Source organism: Hyalella azteca, unplaced genomic scaffold, assembly GCF_000764305.2.
Source record: "Hyalella azteca isolate HAZT.00-mixed unplaced genomic scaffold, Hazt_2.0.2 contig9179, whole genome shotgun sequence".
Classification (NCBI taxonomy): Eukaryota; Metazoa; Arthropoda; class Malacostraca; order Amphipoda; family Hyalellidae; genus Hyalella; species Hyalella azteca.
The window spans coordinates 25,043-43,606 of record NW_025939256.1 but is presented as its reverse complement, the minus strand read 5'-3'; the positions used below and the strand labels follow the sequence as shown (position 1 = coordinate 43,606).

Sequence of the window (18,564 nt, the reverse complement as noted above, 5' to 3'; positions counted from 1 at the left end):
ATTCAAAATACGTTTGTAAGCATGTGGGATGCTATTCTAGTGTCTGTGGTTACGATTTTGATGATTTGAGTGTAGCGTTTGTCTGTGATTATGTCCTGTATGTGTAGTCAGTTTTATTGTGCATTTAATGTGTTTGATTTCTTCGGTGGTTCGGCTTTCTACGTCTCTATCAAGCTTTCGCACATGAATGTTTCGCACCGCTTTCAGGTTGGGGGTATGCGATAAAAGTCATTTTGATTTTATGAGATGCATCAGCAGCTTTTTAAAGGTGAGCTTGTCAATTGCAGTCGCGTCATCAGCTGTGGCGTAAAATCAGGTGGCAGCGTCTGTAAGTCAAATTAGTGGGGCTTTAACTTCGTTAGAAGTCGTATGGTAAATTTTTAGTTGATCAGTCAGATCGTAACGCCAATTATCTTGAGTTGTGCAAACCCATCGGGTCATGAGGGAAAGAAGGAGGCAAAACGGTGGAAATTAAAAGAACTGAATTACAGGTAGATGTTTTTCGTGCAGTTCCACGTTTAGCAAAATTTCTACACATAGGCAGAGAAAAGAATAAGTCACACTTTTCTAGTGACACGCGCCCACGTCACAGAGCTGGCTGATCCGGAAGGCGTGAGAAAGGACCATTGAACAGTACCACATACGTAGCCGCTGGAGAGCCCCCGTTTGGCTTAAATTAAATCAAATCCGCACACACATAATATCTAAAATAGTGTTATCTCTCTGGAGTCAGTTCACTGACCATTGAAGACGAGACCTGTGTTGTCGCTGTTGCCGCGGATGCACCCGTCAGACATGGACACTGTGTAGAAAAGGAAGGTGTTTCCGATCAGTTGTCCTTGAACTGTAAACATAAATAATTTAATCCGTTGTTCTCGTACAGGTGCCGTGGAGCTAATATTAGAGGCCATGCATTTTGTTACAATTTTTGTAATGATATTGATTTTAAAATATCGTCTCGAGCATTAAGCATGACGGTTGAAGACTTTTAGGTTTGTTTATATCCCTGTTAAAAATCATTTTGTTAGTTACATGGTACTTATTAATTTTAAATTGAACACCGCTGCAGGTTTGGCGGCCGGTGGCTGGCTTCTGTCAATGTCAATCAAATAAACGAAAAAATGTTATTCAGTTGGGGCGCCAGACGGTGAAAGATCGCGAAGCAACAAGAATCAGCATTTCCTGTGGTTTTTATCAGCAAACATTAAAGTCAGTGGTTGGCCTCTCATAGGAGGCAGCTGATCATTCAACACAATTCGCAGTATCTTACTCCCTGCTGTGTATACCTGATACCAGTTCTAAGTCAGCGCCCTCCTCACAATAATAAATTAAATAAAAGGGCATAGCGTCAAATGTTATATTTTGAAGTCTTTGCTGGATCGTGTGCTTGTGTTAGGTTTCCTAGATAACATGGATAACATCGTCGTACAAAATCTGCTCCTGCCTGTTTTGGCTTTACTCTTATTTTACTTGAGATTCATATTCGTTTCTATTTGGGTGTTAACTAATCCACACAAGATATACCGATGAAGAATACAGATTAGTTGAATAACACAGAAGATTAGTTTCAACTTGAACAATTAACTGCACAAGAGCCATGAAGTAGAAACTTACGAGGACACAAACTTTACAATGAACAATTACGTTGACAACTTAATAGGCGTTATGACGTAGAAAGCTTGCGAGGCGTCATGACGTAGACAACTTACGAGACGTCATGACGTAAACAACTTACGAGGCGTCATGACGTAGACAACTTACGAGGCGGCATGACGTACACAACTTCAGCAGGCGCGTCACCGCAGTCCTGCTCGTCGTACAGGAAGCCGTACAGAATATTGCCAGTCACCTCTCCTGCATAGCAGGAGCCGTTGAACTTGAACATGTGAGCGTCTGAGGAGGAAGGATTACTTGAGTCAAACTTGCAGGAATCAAACTTGTATGAATAAAACTTGCTTGAATCAAGCTTGCGTGAATCAAACATGAAGAAACTATTATTATTAACCTTCGTGGAAATCTAACAGACATGAACTTGAATAACATTCAGTAACGTAAACTTTCGTGGAAAAACTTGCACAAATCGAAATTTCATGAATTGATTTTATATGAATCAAAGTCCATGAATTAAACTTACACGAATCATACATACGTAAATAAAACTTGAACGAATAAAACATAATTGGATCAAATATGCCCGAAAATAACATATATGAATGCAAAATATATGAATTCAACAAGCATGAATCAAACACACATGAATCAAAGATGCAAGGTTGAAAATGTCACCATAAACCTAATTTGAAATGCATTTCCATGAATCGATTTAATCAAATCAAGCATACTATAAAAACGATTTCGGTAAACCGTACATTCAATAATCAAAATTTCATTTAATTAACATGAATCAAACTCTTAAAATCTAGCATAATTGAGTCAAACGTCGAGCATTAAACTTACACGAACAAAACTTCAATGTACTAATTTAAAAAATCAAATATTCATCCATGAATAAAATATACGTGAATCACACTTATATATTCGATCGTCTAAGGCATATGCCAATCATTTAGAAAGCACTCGGAGGTAAATACCACTTTACAGGCACTCATTTTATAACTTATTTGAAGCAAATATGCACTAAAGTAATATTCACGAATGAAAATAGCATCAATGACAATTTATTTCAGTACAATAATAAAAATAGTAATAACATGAATTGAGACATTTTTAATATTTCAGTAATAATCAGGTTTTAATGCGATTCACTACGATCAAATAAGCCTATTATATTCTATTCTATTTCTACTTCTATTTCTATTTCCATTCAATTCTATTCTATTCTATGAATCAAACTTAAGTGAATACAGTGAACATGAATACAATATGCACGAATCATTTCTAAAATAAACACAACATAAATAAATGAAACGTTCATCAGTCACACATACATAAACTTATTTGAATACAGTTCCGATGAGTTTAATTTATTTGGATCATGCACACTAAATCAAGAATATTTCGTCAAAACGCAAATTCACTAAACAAAATTTCATTCAACCAGGATGACCCAAACTCTCATATGTCGAACGTACGAAGTTAAAATAAACATCGTGCATCAAACTCAAATGAATCAAGCGCGTACAAAACAAACTTTATTGAACCAATCTGAGATGAATCAAATTTATATAAATCAAACATAGATGCGTTTGAAGCACATGATAATCATTGAAAATCTAGCATACTTAAATACATCTTTGAGGGCACACATTTTGAGGGCACAACTTACTTGAATCATATATTTAACTAAAGTAATATTTATGAATGAAACTAACATTCATTACAATTATTTTGCACAAAATTTCATCAATCAAGTTTGAATGCAATTCACTACAATCAAATGTGAAATAAGCCTAATCTTATTCGCTGTAATTGTGCCCGTTACTTCAACTCACTCCTCGCATAAGCGGCGGCCGAGCAGGCGATGATGTCCGTCGATGCGCCGCTGCTGTTCAGCTTCACCCAATCAACAGCAATCGAATTCTTGGGGGCAAATCTTTGGTATTCTTTGCCGCCTCCGAGGTCAATGGAGAACAGGTCGCCCGTGACGGTGTTGGCGAGAGCGGAGCACGTCGCGAACAAGTTGCTCTTGACGCCACCAGCGAGCACAAACTGTGCAGTAGGTTCAAGTTCAGGGATAGTAAACAAGTCATGATCAATCAGCAATCAGGGGAGAACAGAACGAAAAATATACAACTGTTGTCAAAAGCAGTGTAACAGGGTGATGGAGTCATGCGCTTCCAAATCTAAAAAATTTAAACAATTCCAAATCTAGAATACTATTGTGATTTATAAATAAAGAAACCAGTTTTTTTGCCACAATACTGATTTAAGTAATTGAAACACTATATACAATTGTGTGAGATGATATATCATACAAATGACCATCATTTATGAACGTATAATGAGATACTCTGAATCAACGAAGATTATCGCCGTCGCTTAGGGTTTTTTGGAAAGTATTCATTTCCTGGCTGATTACACGGTTCAGGGCTCTTAGGTGTAATGTTCGTGGTGCCCTTGGGGGATAATAGGAAAAAGAGAAATAGGTGGCACAGAGTGGCCAAAAATAGAAGAAGGATAAACTGGTAAGACAGTAGGAGACGAAGATAGGCGCATAATTAGGTTGGTTGTATGTGTGTAGGGTTGGTTTGGGGAAGCGAAGGGAGACGGAAATCTGTTAGAAATTTTATAGCTTGTGTGGATGACTGAAGAGTGGGAGACAGTTAATGTTATCTACAGTATTTACATATTCAAACAGGGATTGAAGAAAAATATATTAAATACTATCGATACACTTGCGTTTCTCACCTTTTCAATTTAGTTAATTTTTCTAGTTTTCTGTGGCATTTTTCAGTTTGAAGAAATGATGGTGGGGGATATATGAGGTGATTATGACTATGGTGAATATGATGATGGTGAGTAAGACGGGAGAGATTCAGGAAGTAGATCGGGGAGTCATCTTTTAGGTTGAAGCTTTTTGTTATTGCGGTACCACTAGGGAAGTTTGGAAAAGAACAGGAGGAGGCAGAGCGTTTCCAGAAAGATTAAGGAGAAATTGAGAAGTCAGTCGAGAAGCGCGTTGCACTTCATTGATGTTAAATCTTTCGTGAATAGTTATATTGTGATATGTAAATTTGTGCGTGATATTTGTGAATAGTTATATTGTGACATTTAAATTTGTGTTGTGTGTTTATGAATAGTAATTTTGCTAGGAACAACTAAGCTTAAGTATTATTGCTACATCATAAGTTTGTTATTCTTTGTTTACAGAACCTAACTCAGTTATCACGATCAGTCCGTTGGGTTCACTTTGAGTTTATATTGAGTTCATAACTGAGTTTATTTTGGCTTCATTTTGTGTTATTACCAGTGCCTTCGTTACCAATAAATAAACAAAAATCCAACCTTACGTCCCTGCACGGATAAAGTTTCGTTTGTCTGGTAGGCACTGATCAAAGTAAGAGCGGCAGGCGTAGCAGTCGCGCTTACAAAGTGTCAAATCAGCAGCTAAAAACACAAGAGCAGCTAAAAACAGTTACAAAACACAGCAAAAAAACACAGCAGCTAAAAACAGTTACATTTGCCGCCAGTTGGCAAAAGGAGCGAGGTCACTAGAAAGTAAGGCAGTCAGAACCGTCTGAAACGTAGTTAACCAATACCCTTAATTAACCCAGAGACGGCCGCCTATCAGTATAACACCCAGTGTAACAACAAATTTCGATGCTGGTAAAAGGGCGAAGCTCGGAATCCAGTCAACCCCAAACAGTGAGACTATTATTTGATGAGTGAAGTCAAAGGAGTTCCATAACCTCATCCTTGGTGAAGGAATTGAGGAGTCAACCGGTGGGAGAGAATGTATCCAGAGACATGCTTCCGGATGGCAGCGTTATTCCATTTAGAAAAACCATCCGTCATAATATAATTATCACGGGAATAGAGGAAAAGAGAAGGATGCAGATGATCCTATGGAGGAAAACTAATTTGGAAAGAGGCATTCCTCGTGTGCCAGCAGGCCTCTTAGCGGAAAGACTTGAGTGCCCAAAATCCTCCATAAGTGACTTGTCAACGATTTATGTAAAACGGAGCGAAATAGATAATATAATTTGTTCAGATTATTAAGCTTTTGCGAAGAAGGATGCACGCGTGGATCTGTATGGGCAGTTGCCTTGCAGCTTGGAAACAAGGTTTAGATAGACAATTAGCGGTCTCGTCGGCGATTCCCAAGGATAAACCTCAATAGACGACATGTTTTGCGCCCAGCAAGATACTTCGAAGCTATGGGATTTGGAGTTGTTGGGCATCAAGGATCCCATTAGCAAGTTAAGTGAAAATAGAGAGAAAACTGAAGCAATCTCTGCCTTTCATGAGACCACCAAGAGAAAATAAGAAGGACGATATACAGTCAACCTCCCGTGCAAGGCAAAATAACCAATGGATTAAGCCAATAACTTTTTCATTCTAAGAAGCGTCTGGAGTCCGAGTAATGGAACCACATCTCTGGTCAAAGGAACCCAGACGACCTTCTTTCACAAGACTAGTCCAGCAGAAAAACTAGTGACATCAAACTGGTGAGAGGGCACAATTTGGATCAAATTTTGTAATCAATGGCCCAAATTCAACAAACCCGAAGCAAGAAAGAGCTGACATGGTTGTGAAACCCGAAGCATGAGTCTTTCATCTCAAACATATTTCCTTCAATATCCTGTGTGGATTTTCTCCTGGCGGATGCGATTTTTAGAGTTACTGATGGACAAGAAATATTTCGTCCACTCTAGGAAGCAGTCGAGTTAGTTGGAGTTACGTCGTGCAGAGCCATACCTGATTAAATATATTCAGGAAGATGGCTTAGGCAAAAACTCTTTCAAGAGACTCTAAGTTGTGAAGCGTCTCATGGTATATTAAAAGTCAAGACGACGATCATTAACAGCGGCGACAAAGAAGAGTTTCGTTATCATATCTTAATGCCCGGAAGACATGGGACGGTACGAGAAATGATAAGGAATGTCAACAGAGTTATTGTCGAGTAGGAACACGTACAGCTCCTCATTGAAAAGTTGCCGACAAGATTTTGGATAATCAAAGCAAGAAGATCAATCTCATAAGTACTTCATCATTGTGTAAACATGTCAGAGGTACGAGAATGGATAAGCGAGAGTGAGGACCTCTTCCAAAACGACGATTAGAAGATTGGGAGGTGTTTTAGATTTTGACAACTGGAGAAGACTTAACCGGACAACATCCAATAATCAACGAGGGAGGAGATCCAACCACAGAATAAGTACTGAGATCGGTATTTGGAGGGCGTTCGCTTTCCGGTGAGAAGTTTAGTTTTTGAAATTATGATATGATTTTAATTGTAAATTATTCGTTTAATGTTCATAATTTGGTAGAATAGAATATGTAGAAGTGTCGGCACTGAAGAAATAGGCCCATAGCCTGTTCATTAGGGTGATGAGTTGTTTGTTGAGTGCCAGATTGAGTGCCAGATGTGAGATTTAATTATTTTGAATTTTTGAGTTTGTACAATTTATTTAAGTTAAATATTTTGTCAATCAAAAGATTTATTTGCGATCTCAGATTCTTGTGTCCAATGCGTTCCGTAGTTAGTTTTCAACCATTAGCTCTTCTTGCGATTCACAATAGCCTTCAAGAGCAGACTAGACGAAGCTATGCAAGAGCATATGTTCAGTCTTAAAATGCCTAGCAAATTACGGACCAGGCAATAAGTTCAGCAGCTATCTTAATCAATCGTCAGCTATGGAAAGATCGGGTTCCAAAGGCCGGATCCCTTGTGAATCAAGACACGAAAAATTCAAAAATCGGCAACAGGCCATGGGCCTATTTCTTCAGTGCCGACACTTCTATTCTATTCTATATAGAATTTTACGATGGTAGAATTTAACATTGAAAGCGACGAAAATGTATTCGATGATCAACTTTCGGGTGCTTACGAAAGTAAGCAGTAAATATGTTTGAGATAAAGGAAATAATAAATGTAAGTCAGTTTTGCATCCTTGACGTAATTAATATATTGAGATCTATTGGCATCAGATCAAGCAGAAAAATCGAATTTGTTTTGAACGCCGGGATTGTGAACTAAGATCGCCTAGATTTTGCACAGCAAACCAAGATTCAACACTGGGTGTTTCATGCTCAAATGTCTTTAGTGAGAGCTGTAGGGTGGGAACTGGTAAGGTTGCCATGATTGTGTGACTGAACGAAGTGTGACTTGATTATCAAGTAGTCTTGAGTAGTGCTGATGTTTGGCCAAAGTCCTTTTTGTCTGTGTGTTGAACATAATGAATGAAGTGAATATGTCCTACCAGTTTTGGCTGAAAATAATTTTTTGTTCTGGTATGCCGTGTTGCATATTGTTCGTTTAGGGAAGAATTTTATAGGGTCTGTGTGTATCCAAAGTTTTGATGAGATTCTGTCATGTTTGGAGGCGCCTGCGTGATGTGGGTACTTGGCGTAGGGTGATGAGTTGTTTACTGAGTGCCAGCGATGGACCGTGGTCGTTGTTATATTGAAGGGCGACTTGATATTGTGTTTGTATAAGAAGTGTTTGGTGGAAGTGTTGGGTGAGTGGGTTTGACGCCTGGAACGATACGGTGTGTTATGGTGTGTATTGGATGTATCGGATTTGTTCTGTACAAGTTTTGTCCACTTATTGTTAAGTGTGTCCAGTTCTTCTAATTTAGTGTCTGGTTGTGTAGGTACTGTGTGCTGGGGAAATGTTTGTTTGTATTGGGTTCAGTTAGCACTAACGAAAGACCTGCAGGAACAAACGAGAATTTATACGAGGCTAACAGAAATTGTGGCTATCATATAGATTTGTGGTCAGACGATGTGATGATAGATTCTAGTTGTGATGGATATTGGTGCACTTGTGTCGGGTAATGAGTGAGTATAATTTTTTACCTATGTGCTTGGAAGAGGAATTTCCTAATGTGGTATGTCTAGCATTTAACTCTACGAGGAGATATACCGGATGGGGACCATTCAAAAGTGTGAGGAAGTCAATGTAGTTGATGTAGCCTATACGAGGTCAAATGTATGTCGTTCCAATTGTGATGGGCCCTTATTGGGTATCTATTGTGATTGTGAGCATATCTGTATGGAAGTTGTCGTGTAGTTTGTATGGAATATGGCGTTTGATTGCGATGGCTGCACCGGAGTGGATTGAGTCTTTTTTTGCAGGTGTGAACGTTGTAATTGAATATTTTGAGTGGAGTTTTCTCGTCGGTAATGAAGTGACCATTGATTAGTATTATGTCTTGGTCCATGTGGTATTATATGTTTGCATGAGTGAATCTGTTGTACCAGTGGCGGACGTTGTGTTGTATTATCTTAAGTGAGGGCTGGGGTGTCATTGTGATGGGTGTTTGAACGTGGAGTTATTCGACTTTTTAACGTTGGTTGTTTTCGGGGTTGTGTATCTGTCCATGGTAAATAACGTGTCTTGAAGGATGATATTGAATGTAGGCCTGTTGAATTTTAATTTGTCTCTTCTCAAATAGTCCATGATTTTGGAGTAGTCTATGTCTTTTAGGGAGATCTTCAGTGCGAATTCGTTCTTTCTTGTTAGTCAATATACCAGATGTTGTGAGGGACGGCAGGGATTGGGTCGGGGTCTGTTGCTTTTAAATAGTCTATTATTTATCTATTAAATAGTCTATTAACAGCTATTAATTCGTCTTTTCCTGGCATTGAAATGGATATTTCTCCGTATTGATCGTCACTATTTCTTCGTTTTCTGGGATCGCGATCTTCGTAATGAATTTCGGTTGTCGGAAGGAGAGGGACGTTCTGAGGGATCTCGTCTAATGTTTGTCTTTGTGCTATGTTTATTGAGGGCCGTCTCTTGTCGTCGTCATCAATAAATTCAGTTTGGAGGTTGAAGTCGGTGTTAAAAAATGTGAATATTTTGGCAGAGTCTCTGCCAGGAAAAGTCGCGTCAATGTCGTAGTTGGTCTTCAGTGATTCGGGTAGTATGCTGCCGCACCCCTCCTGTCGCCGGAGGCTGGCAATATGTGCCTTCAGTATTATTGCAGCCAGTTTTAATTGTGTATGTCAGTCAGCGTCAGGCTATGTTGAGGTATGTTTGTTGGATTGCTTGTTTTGTTATGCATACAAATATTTTATTTTTGATTGTTTTTGTTGTGACTGCAGTTTGCATTGTATTTTTTCTTATTGGTAGGGCGGTTTTGCGGCTAGTCTGCGGTGGTCATTGTAGCAGTTTAGACATTTCTTGTAGGTGTTAGTGCATAGGCGGCTCATTCAGAGCAATAGGGAGTGGTGGATGTGCATTGATGTGTAGGGTGGTCTTCTATTTTGTAGTATTTATAGCAGATGAGTAGGTGTGTGTAGTGTTCTTGTTCGCATTGTAATGGGGTGGTTTTGGTATTGTACATGTCAATTCCATTTGTAAGAATGCGTTGGGCTATTGTGGATTCTGTGGTAGCTATTATGATGAAGTGGGTGTATTGTTTGAATTTAAATTGTGAACTTATTGATTGAATTTGTTATTTATTCAATTCAAATTTATTGTTTTAATTTGAATTGTGACGTCCTGTATGTGTCACAAAGTCTGTTGAATCGTAATTTCATGTTTGATTTCGTCATCGGTGTGGTTTCCTACTTCGCGAGTTGTGCTAGAAAGTTTCGTTTGGCCCAAAGGTCGGGGGGAGTAATGGGAGCCTATATCAGGACAATCGTCATCAAAGTACAATTGGCCCGCCGTGTAATGGAGATCCTTTTGCAATTATTTGAAACTTTGAAACTGTCTGTGTTGTCTTGCAATGAGGTCTGGAGAAAATATGAGTCAATTGATGAGTCATGTATTTTGTTCGTGGACCAGGCTGTGCGAGCTTGTTGCTGGAGGACTATGTTTATCAGGGGGAATGCTGCATTGTTTGAAAATTATTTGTGAAGGTCTGACAGTGTATGTTCATGATGAATAGTAATAATTTTTTGGACTTTCTGCGGTTTGGATTTTGAAGTTTTGGGCATTGTATGAAAAGGTATTGGGGAGTATCCAGGGAATGATCTTGAAAAGGCGTGAGAAAGAGTGCATCTTATGCTGGGAGAAAGGAGGCAAGATCTGTACCTTGTGTAGGTTTGTGAAAGCTGTTGCTTTTCTGTCTGACAGTAAACAAAAAAGCAACGGCCCTCTTGGATGCTGCCTCCAAGGCCACTTCTTTACACTACAACTGCTGAAACTACTGAACATATTTCTTAGCCACGAAAGAAATCTAAAAAGCATTCTATTGGTTAACGGTGACAGAAATATGCGGTCTACTACACATTTAACTTACATATGAGGCAAGATACTGAATTGCGGCACTACAGGTTAAATTGATGAAACATCGTCCGTGATCTGCTATAACATTTGCTGTCTCCCTTTGACCCTATTAGTTCGTTTTGAACTTTCAAGTTGCGTTTCCGTGGAGCTTCTTCCCGCGTCTGCTCTGATGCCTCCAGTTACTAAGATCTCTCGCTGGCAGCGGTGGCCTCTGGTTTATTCAGCATTCGTAGTTGTTTCATTCACAAGATAGAATCATTCAAGACATGTGATCAGATGCAGATATAAAGTATAATCCTATATTTTGAGGTTACTAGATGACTTACCATAATCCATCATAAAATTAACATTGCGTCTGTGAAAAGCCACATTTTCTACGCACACTTTATATTTCGCGTGGGCCAATAATCTCTGCTAAACTCACATCGCGCATTGCAGTGGTGCCAGCTCTGCTTTCCTGCTCAGCCGACGTCAGCGCCGTGACGACCTGCAACACAATCAATGCTTAAGTCAGCGATACGAAGTAGAACATAAACAGATCAACGTCAACGATGTGATGACATGGAACATAATCAGATATACGTCAAGGATGCGATGACCTACAACACAATACGGGTCTACATCAGCACAGCGACGACCTGCAACACAATCAAAGTTTACGTCATCACAATGGCGACCTGCAACACAATCAACGTCTACATCAGCGCAATGGCGACCTGCAACACAATTAACGTCTACATCAGCGCAATGGCGCCCTGAAACATAAAATCAAAGTCTACATCAGCGCAATGGCGACCTGAAACATAAAATCAAAGTCTACATCAGCGCAATGGCGACCTGAAACACAAAAACAAAGTCTACATCAGCGCAATGGCGACCTGAAACACAAAATCAAAGTCTTCCAAACCCTCACAAGGGGAAAAATGCATCAATATTTGGACGATGTCTGGCTCATTACTCTAATAGATGGATATCAGAGACATATGGTTAGAATTAGGTCCTACGAGTTTATCTGCAGATGATTTATAATGATTCAGAAATACCATCCTGTAGGACACTGTAGAACAAAACAAGGCGGGACAGAGAAACGCATGATCTAAGTCACAAATTCACTAGATATGGGTAAACTATTTAGCCATTCCTTGCAATTATTTCTTTTTATTTTACCTTCTCCAGAAAATAGCTCCATAACAATACAATAATTTTAGAAGAGGATTCAACAACAATAATCATTTTAGAAGGGGGTTCAACACCCTATATATTTCTAGAATAGGCCTCAGCAACAATTTTTTGTTCAGGAAGAGAGTTGAGTAACACGTAAAATTTTTTAGAACAGAGCTCAGCAACAATTCGATCATTGTAGATAAGGCTTATCAACAATAATATTATTCTAAAAGAGGGCTACATCAAAATAGAGATAATTCTGTAAGAGGTCTACAAAATACAATCGTTCAAGAAGTGGGCTCAGCAGCATGCGAGTAGTCTAAAATATGGCTCAGCAACAACACGATCATTCTGAAAGAAGGTTCCTCAACCATACCGTTATTCTAGAAGAAGGCTCCTCAAAGATAACTTTATTCTTCAAAAAATAACAATGTAAATCATTCTCGAAAAGGGCTCCGCATCAATACTATCTATAAAGAAGAGGGCTTAATTCTCAGTAATACAGCCATTGTAGAAGAGGGCTCCACAACAATACGATAATTCAAGAAGAGAGATTTCACAACAATATATCAATCTAGAAGAGGACGAAGCAACAACACATCAATTGTGAAGTGGATTCAACAATAAAATATTATCCAAAAAGAGGGCTTCGGTAAAACACGACGCTTTTAGATAAGTGCAACGCCACAAAGCAATCATTCATGACGAGGGCTCCACGACATTTCGATCATTCCAGGAAAGGCTCTAAGTAATATGATCATTCGTGGAGAGGGTTCTTAATAATACGATCATTCGTGAAGAGGGCTCTAAACAATACGATCATTCGTGAAGAGAGCAATACAGCAATACGATCATTTTTGTAAAAAGGGCTTCTCATGAATTCGCTCAATCTTGACGAAGGCTCTGTAATGATTATAAGCTCTCATAATCATTATGATTGCTTATTAGTAGAAATTTTAGATTTATATTTCGTAGGATTCTTTTATTCATTTATTCGCTGCAAACTATTCTTATCATAATTAATAAACTTTATTGGAAGATTATTGATCAAAATTTTATGGAGTTCCGCTCCTATATTGGGAAAAGGTTTGAGGCATTTATATGATAAAAGAGGAGAGACGAGCGAGAGGAGGTAGACAGTGGATATTATCAGACGTGAGATGTTGGACAGATAGTTTCTTCCGAGTTTGATTAATTGACATACTGAATATTTAACATATTAATAGTCAACATCCATCTTATGCCAACGCGTTTATGCTGTGATAATCTTGCCGTGCACATTTCACCATCTTACTATGTTTGGATTAAAAAGCCTGTAATATGTAAGTCACAGTGCAATGGTACGTTAGTCAACGATGATTGTCCGTAAGAGTTATAACGATCTGGTGTTAGGTCGCCTGTGTATGATTAAGGTGAGCGGATTAATCGATCTTTACCGAAATGATCTGGGTAAATTACGTATAACTTGTTTTTGCCGATGTTTTCTCATTTAAATATTAGATTCAGATCCTTTCATTTTCACCTTTCATTTTCATTTTTTAGCCGATTAGCATCGCAATGTACAAAATACTGACGTTCACGACCAGTGCATAGTAGTGATTTCCTGCTACAACACCAATATATTTTGATTATTCTAGCAGTGGCTCTACATGATACATCCTGGAAGAGGACTCATCGAAGATACGAGCATTCTAGTAGAAGCTCCACGACACTACGATCATGTTAGCCAAGACACGCAACAATACGAGTATTCCAAATAAGGCTCACATATATTTTCTACTTACTGGTAAGGACTTTGCTAGAGTTAATAACTAGATGAGAGCTTCTTTAGAAGAAAGCTCCTCAACAATAGTCATTGTAGAAGAAGCCTCAACAACAATGCGATCATTCTAAAAGATGTCACTAAGACATGTCATGTCTGTTAAAGGCACAACAACAATAAATCATTCTAGATGAGGGCTTAGCAACATTATGTCATGCTGGTAGAGCGCTCCATAACAATATAGCATACTAGACGAGGGCTCAATAATCATATATCTTCCCATAAGTTGGCTTTACAACGATGTATCATTTTAGAACAGGGATTCTCAACAATACGATCAAACTATAAAGAAGTTTCACAAGAAAAGGAGCATTCAAACAGCGGGATCCACAACATTACGACCATTCTAGAAGAGTGCTCCGTAACAATACGATTTAAGAAGACTTCACAACAACATATTATTCTTGAAAAAGACTGAGCTACCTTATAACATTCTAGAAAACTTTCCGCTACAATACGATTAGGCCAGAAGTGGTCTCCAGAACAATAACCCTTCCCAGACGAAGGCTCATCAATAATATATCATTGTACAAGAGGCTCAACTACAATATGATTAGACTAGAAGATGGCTCCGCAACAATACGATCAATCTATAGATGGTTCTGCAACCATACACTCATTCGAGAAAAAGTCTCCGCAAAAATTCGATCATTCAGAAAATTGCTCATTGTTTCACATAACTACGATCATTCTAGAAGAGAGCTCCACATCTATGGATCATTAGTTCTTAGCGAGGGTACCACAAAATTTCGATCATTTTTGAACAGGCTCCAAAACTATACGATCATCCTAGAAGAACAATTGATACCATTATTTTATGAGAGGGCTTTGCATGAATACCCTCATTCTAGAGGAGATATCTACAAAAATTCTATCTTTCTAGAATAGGGCTTTACAATAATATGCCATATACCTCTAAACAATATAATCATTCTAGAGCAAGTATCTGTACCAATACGATAAATCTAGAAAAAATTATACAAAAATACGCTCATTCAGGAGCAGGGCTCCATGAAAATACAATTATTCAAGAGAAGGATTCTACAATATTATGTTACCTATAGAAAAGGCTACAGCAAAAACACGATCATCCCGTAAGATAGCTTCACAACAATACAATCATTTTAGAAGATTGTTCCAAAATTGCATATGATTCTATAAGAGGGTAAGCAATAACATGATGCATCTAGAAGAGTAGCCTGCAACAATGCGATCATTTTAAAGAAAGGCTCAACAACAATATGAGTATTTTAGAAGAGGACTTCTCAACAATACGATCCTTAAAGAAAGCAGCTCATCAGCAACAACATGATCCGGTCAGAAGAGGGCTCTTTAACGATACGATAATTGATGAAGAAAGCAATGCAATGAGAGGATAATTAAAAAAGAGGCCCCAACATAATATATCATCCAGAAAAAAAGCTCAACGACAGAATATCATTATAGAAGATGGCACGGCAACAATAAGATCTTTTTTAAGTAGAGCTCAGCAACAATGCGATCATTATAGTAGAAAACTTGGCAATAAAATGATCATTCTAGAAGAGAGCCCCGCCACAATACGATCATTCTAGAAGGGTTCCACATCGTTATGACCATAATGGAAGAGAGCCCCGCAATAATAAGATCATTCCAGAAGTGGATTCTACAACAATATATCATTTCAGAAGAGGGCTCGATAACAATATTTAATTCTAGAAGGGGTCTGAGCAACATTATATCAGTCTAGAACAAGGCTCCGCAGCAATATGATCAATATAAAACAGGTTTCGCAAAAAAACCCCATTCAAGAATAATGTTCCACAACATCATATAATTCGATAAGAGGGCACCACAATAGATCATTCTAGAAAAGGACCCCGTTACAGTTTAGACTAATCGCAGTTAGCATGAACAAGACGATCAGCTTAGCTCGCTCATTGAAAGACAAAATTACAAGATGTTCGATGACTTCAACTGAGCAGATGTGCACAACGCTGCTAGTTATGGACCAACAATATAATGTGAGGAATTTCATGATTGCCAACGCTATAATTCGTTATTCCATTAATCGAAGTAAGCTGCAGGTTTCATAAACATCTTTAGCAATGATGTAAGAAATGAAATTTGGGAAAGACTTTAAAATCGAATGAAATTTTCACTTCATGTCATGAACCATCCTGGCAACCTCCACCTGATGTCTTAATTAAGCCCACCACGCCACTCCCGCCTGATGACTTAAACCTGCCCCGCCGCCACACCAGATAGAAGTCGTAAACCTGCCCCGCAACCCCACCTAATGTCTTAAACCTGCCTTGCAATCCCGACTCGATGTCTTAAGCCTGCGCCGCAACCCCACCCGATGTCTTAAACCTGCCCCGTCACCCACCAGCCCGAGGAAGATCACCGCGCAGGCTTTGGACGCGACTTTCATGGCTACGGCGTTGCGGTCCGGAGGAGCGTGAGGAGTTGATGAAGAAAGGGCGAATCACGGTGAAACTTCAGCGTACACAATTTCCGTGGAGAATGTCCTGCGGGAAAGAAGAGGATTAACATTCAATGCGATAGAATACCGTATAATCAATTAGGGCACACATTGTCCAATACATTAGAGATCTCATCGCACAGAGAGCAAAATTTTATGTATATGAACATATCAACTCCAAGAACACAAAACTTAAATCAGGACCACTCATTTTACGCTGCACTTAATGCACCATAACTTCGCATAGCAAGTCATTTGAAGCAAATAATAACTATCATTCAACATTTGATTTGATAACTACCATTCAGCAAATCACAGCTCGTCGAGCACAGTTTCTAATGCAATGGAATAACGGCAGGGGAATAAGGAATGAGCGTCTTTTGGTTTTTAAGCATGTTTTTTCTACTCCGAAAAGACATATATGTAATGCGATAGAAAATAATTAATTACATACATATTAAGACATCATGTACTAGAATTTAGAAAATTTTACTTCATTAATTTAGGTTTCAGTCTCCCATGATACATGACCTTATGGATTACTCTTATCTTTGATGAAATAATGATTGCAGTCGGTAGACAAAATTAGGAGATAATTCATCAATACAAGCTGCTCAAATTTTCCAACATTCAGTACACGATGTTGCTTGCAACTTTCCTTCTTTATTCTAATCTAAATTGTAAGATTAACGCTCGATTCAGAATGAACAACGGTCCAATTAAAGATCGTTTTTATTGATAACAATATACATTTAAAATTATTTTTTGAAGACAACACTTCTAAAGAGGCCAGTGTCTCCGATGTTACACATGTACAATGAATTTCTTACTTTATTTTTCAATATTAAAAAAAATTTAATTTTTTTAAATTTTTAAAATTATTTGTTGTAAATTTCTTCAAGCATTGTCTCCGACTTTACGCATGTGTGCAAATTTTCAGATCGATTGGACAGGTAGAAGTGTGTTAAATATCGATTATAAGATTTGTAGCGGACAAACGAGAAGTGAAATTACAGAGAAGTGTTGTAATCATTGAACGTCAACGTCGTCAATTATTAATTGCATTAAATGTAACAGCAACGTTAGGTTCGTCCTCTCTTATTAAATATATCAAAATAAGAGTCACAAATGCCTAAGATCTAATCTCATTTGGGCACACGTAGACCGTGGGGTCTCATCTACACAGCGTAATATATTGATAACCGTAAATTAATTATGCGTGCAGGTCTGGCGTATGAATAGAAATGCGTACAATAATCTCGAGCCCGTGTTTGGTTCGAGCTTCACTCTTATACTTCGTATCTAATGTAAACTACGTGAAAAATTAATATATGTTATAAGTATTTCATTACTTTACGCTTGATTCCACGAAGCATGAAAATTCTAATCTAAAACCATTCATCGCCGCCTTAAGTAGTAAATTACGATAAAATTTAGACACGCAGGAAACAAATTAACTTGGGAGCTTTCCTTCCATCAATTAGGAGATACAACATATCAATCTTTCTTCTTCTATACAGCAAATATACTCAGAAACCAACATATGCAGAAACCGGTTACTATTTTGCCTTTAAATTAAACTTAAGTTGACTTAAACAGCGGATTTTTAGTGGTAAGTATAAATCAAATGGCCGTAAAGTATTGCTAAACTAAATAATCATTTATATACACTTATTCTAAGTTATATTTTATAGATAAATGTGCGCGGTGGCTATTACAGTAAACTTAAGTTATTCCAATATTTTCAGATATCATTCAAATATACACCACAGGAAGAATTCATAGTGAAGTAAATATTGGAGGAAAGTATCTCACCTGTTCTCTGTAGCTTTTCAGCTCTTCACCCAACTGCGCTGTCGATGAAACTGATCAGATCTCAAATTTTAGCAATTACCTTGAGGGCTGGTAAGTGATATGGGCGGTACATACGGTAAACAGGTGCGCAGCAAGTGTATGGTGGTCATTCATTATGTTAGTATACGTCGACTAACGTCATGAGAGGATATGAAATACGTGGCAGTGAATTCTTTCCTAGCAATGATGTTTAGTGATCTAGTCTCAAAAAGTTTGATCTTTGATTTTAAAATGCTATTCGAATGAGGAAACGTTCTTACTTATTACGAGTAAGAACAAGGAAAGAGATTTAACAGGAAGGTATCAGCAACACGATGCCTTGTAATGTGGCTTTCACGTGACTTGAACAAAATATGATCTTGTTTTGCGTTATATAGTTTATTTGTCTATTTTATT

General features: G+C 38.1%; 1 protein-coding gene across 1 annotated transcript in view; it reads right to left on the bottom strand.

Moving 5' to 3' along the window:
• LOC108680693 overlaps positions 1–18,354 on the bottom strand; it is a 35,576-nt gene extending 17,222 nt beyond the window's left edge. The window contains exons 1-6 of the mRNA XM_018169579.2: positions 18,130–18,354; positions 16,219–16,360; positions 11,289–11,351; positions 3,453–3,669; positions 1,762–1,893; positions 743–802 (exon numbers count right to left, since the gene is read on the bottom strand). Of these exons, the coding sequence (XP_018025068.1) occupies positions 743–802; positions 1,762–1,893; positions 3,453–3,669; positions 11,289–11,351; positions 16,219–16,263 (517 nt within the window). The 5' untranslated portion in view covers positions 16,264–16,360; positions 18,130–18,354. The remainder of the gene's footprint in view (positions 1–742; positions 803–1,761; positions 1,894–3,452; positions 3,670–11,288; positions 11,352–16,218; positions 16,361–18,129) is intronic.
• Positions 18,355–18,564: the final 210 nt, after the last annotated feature.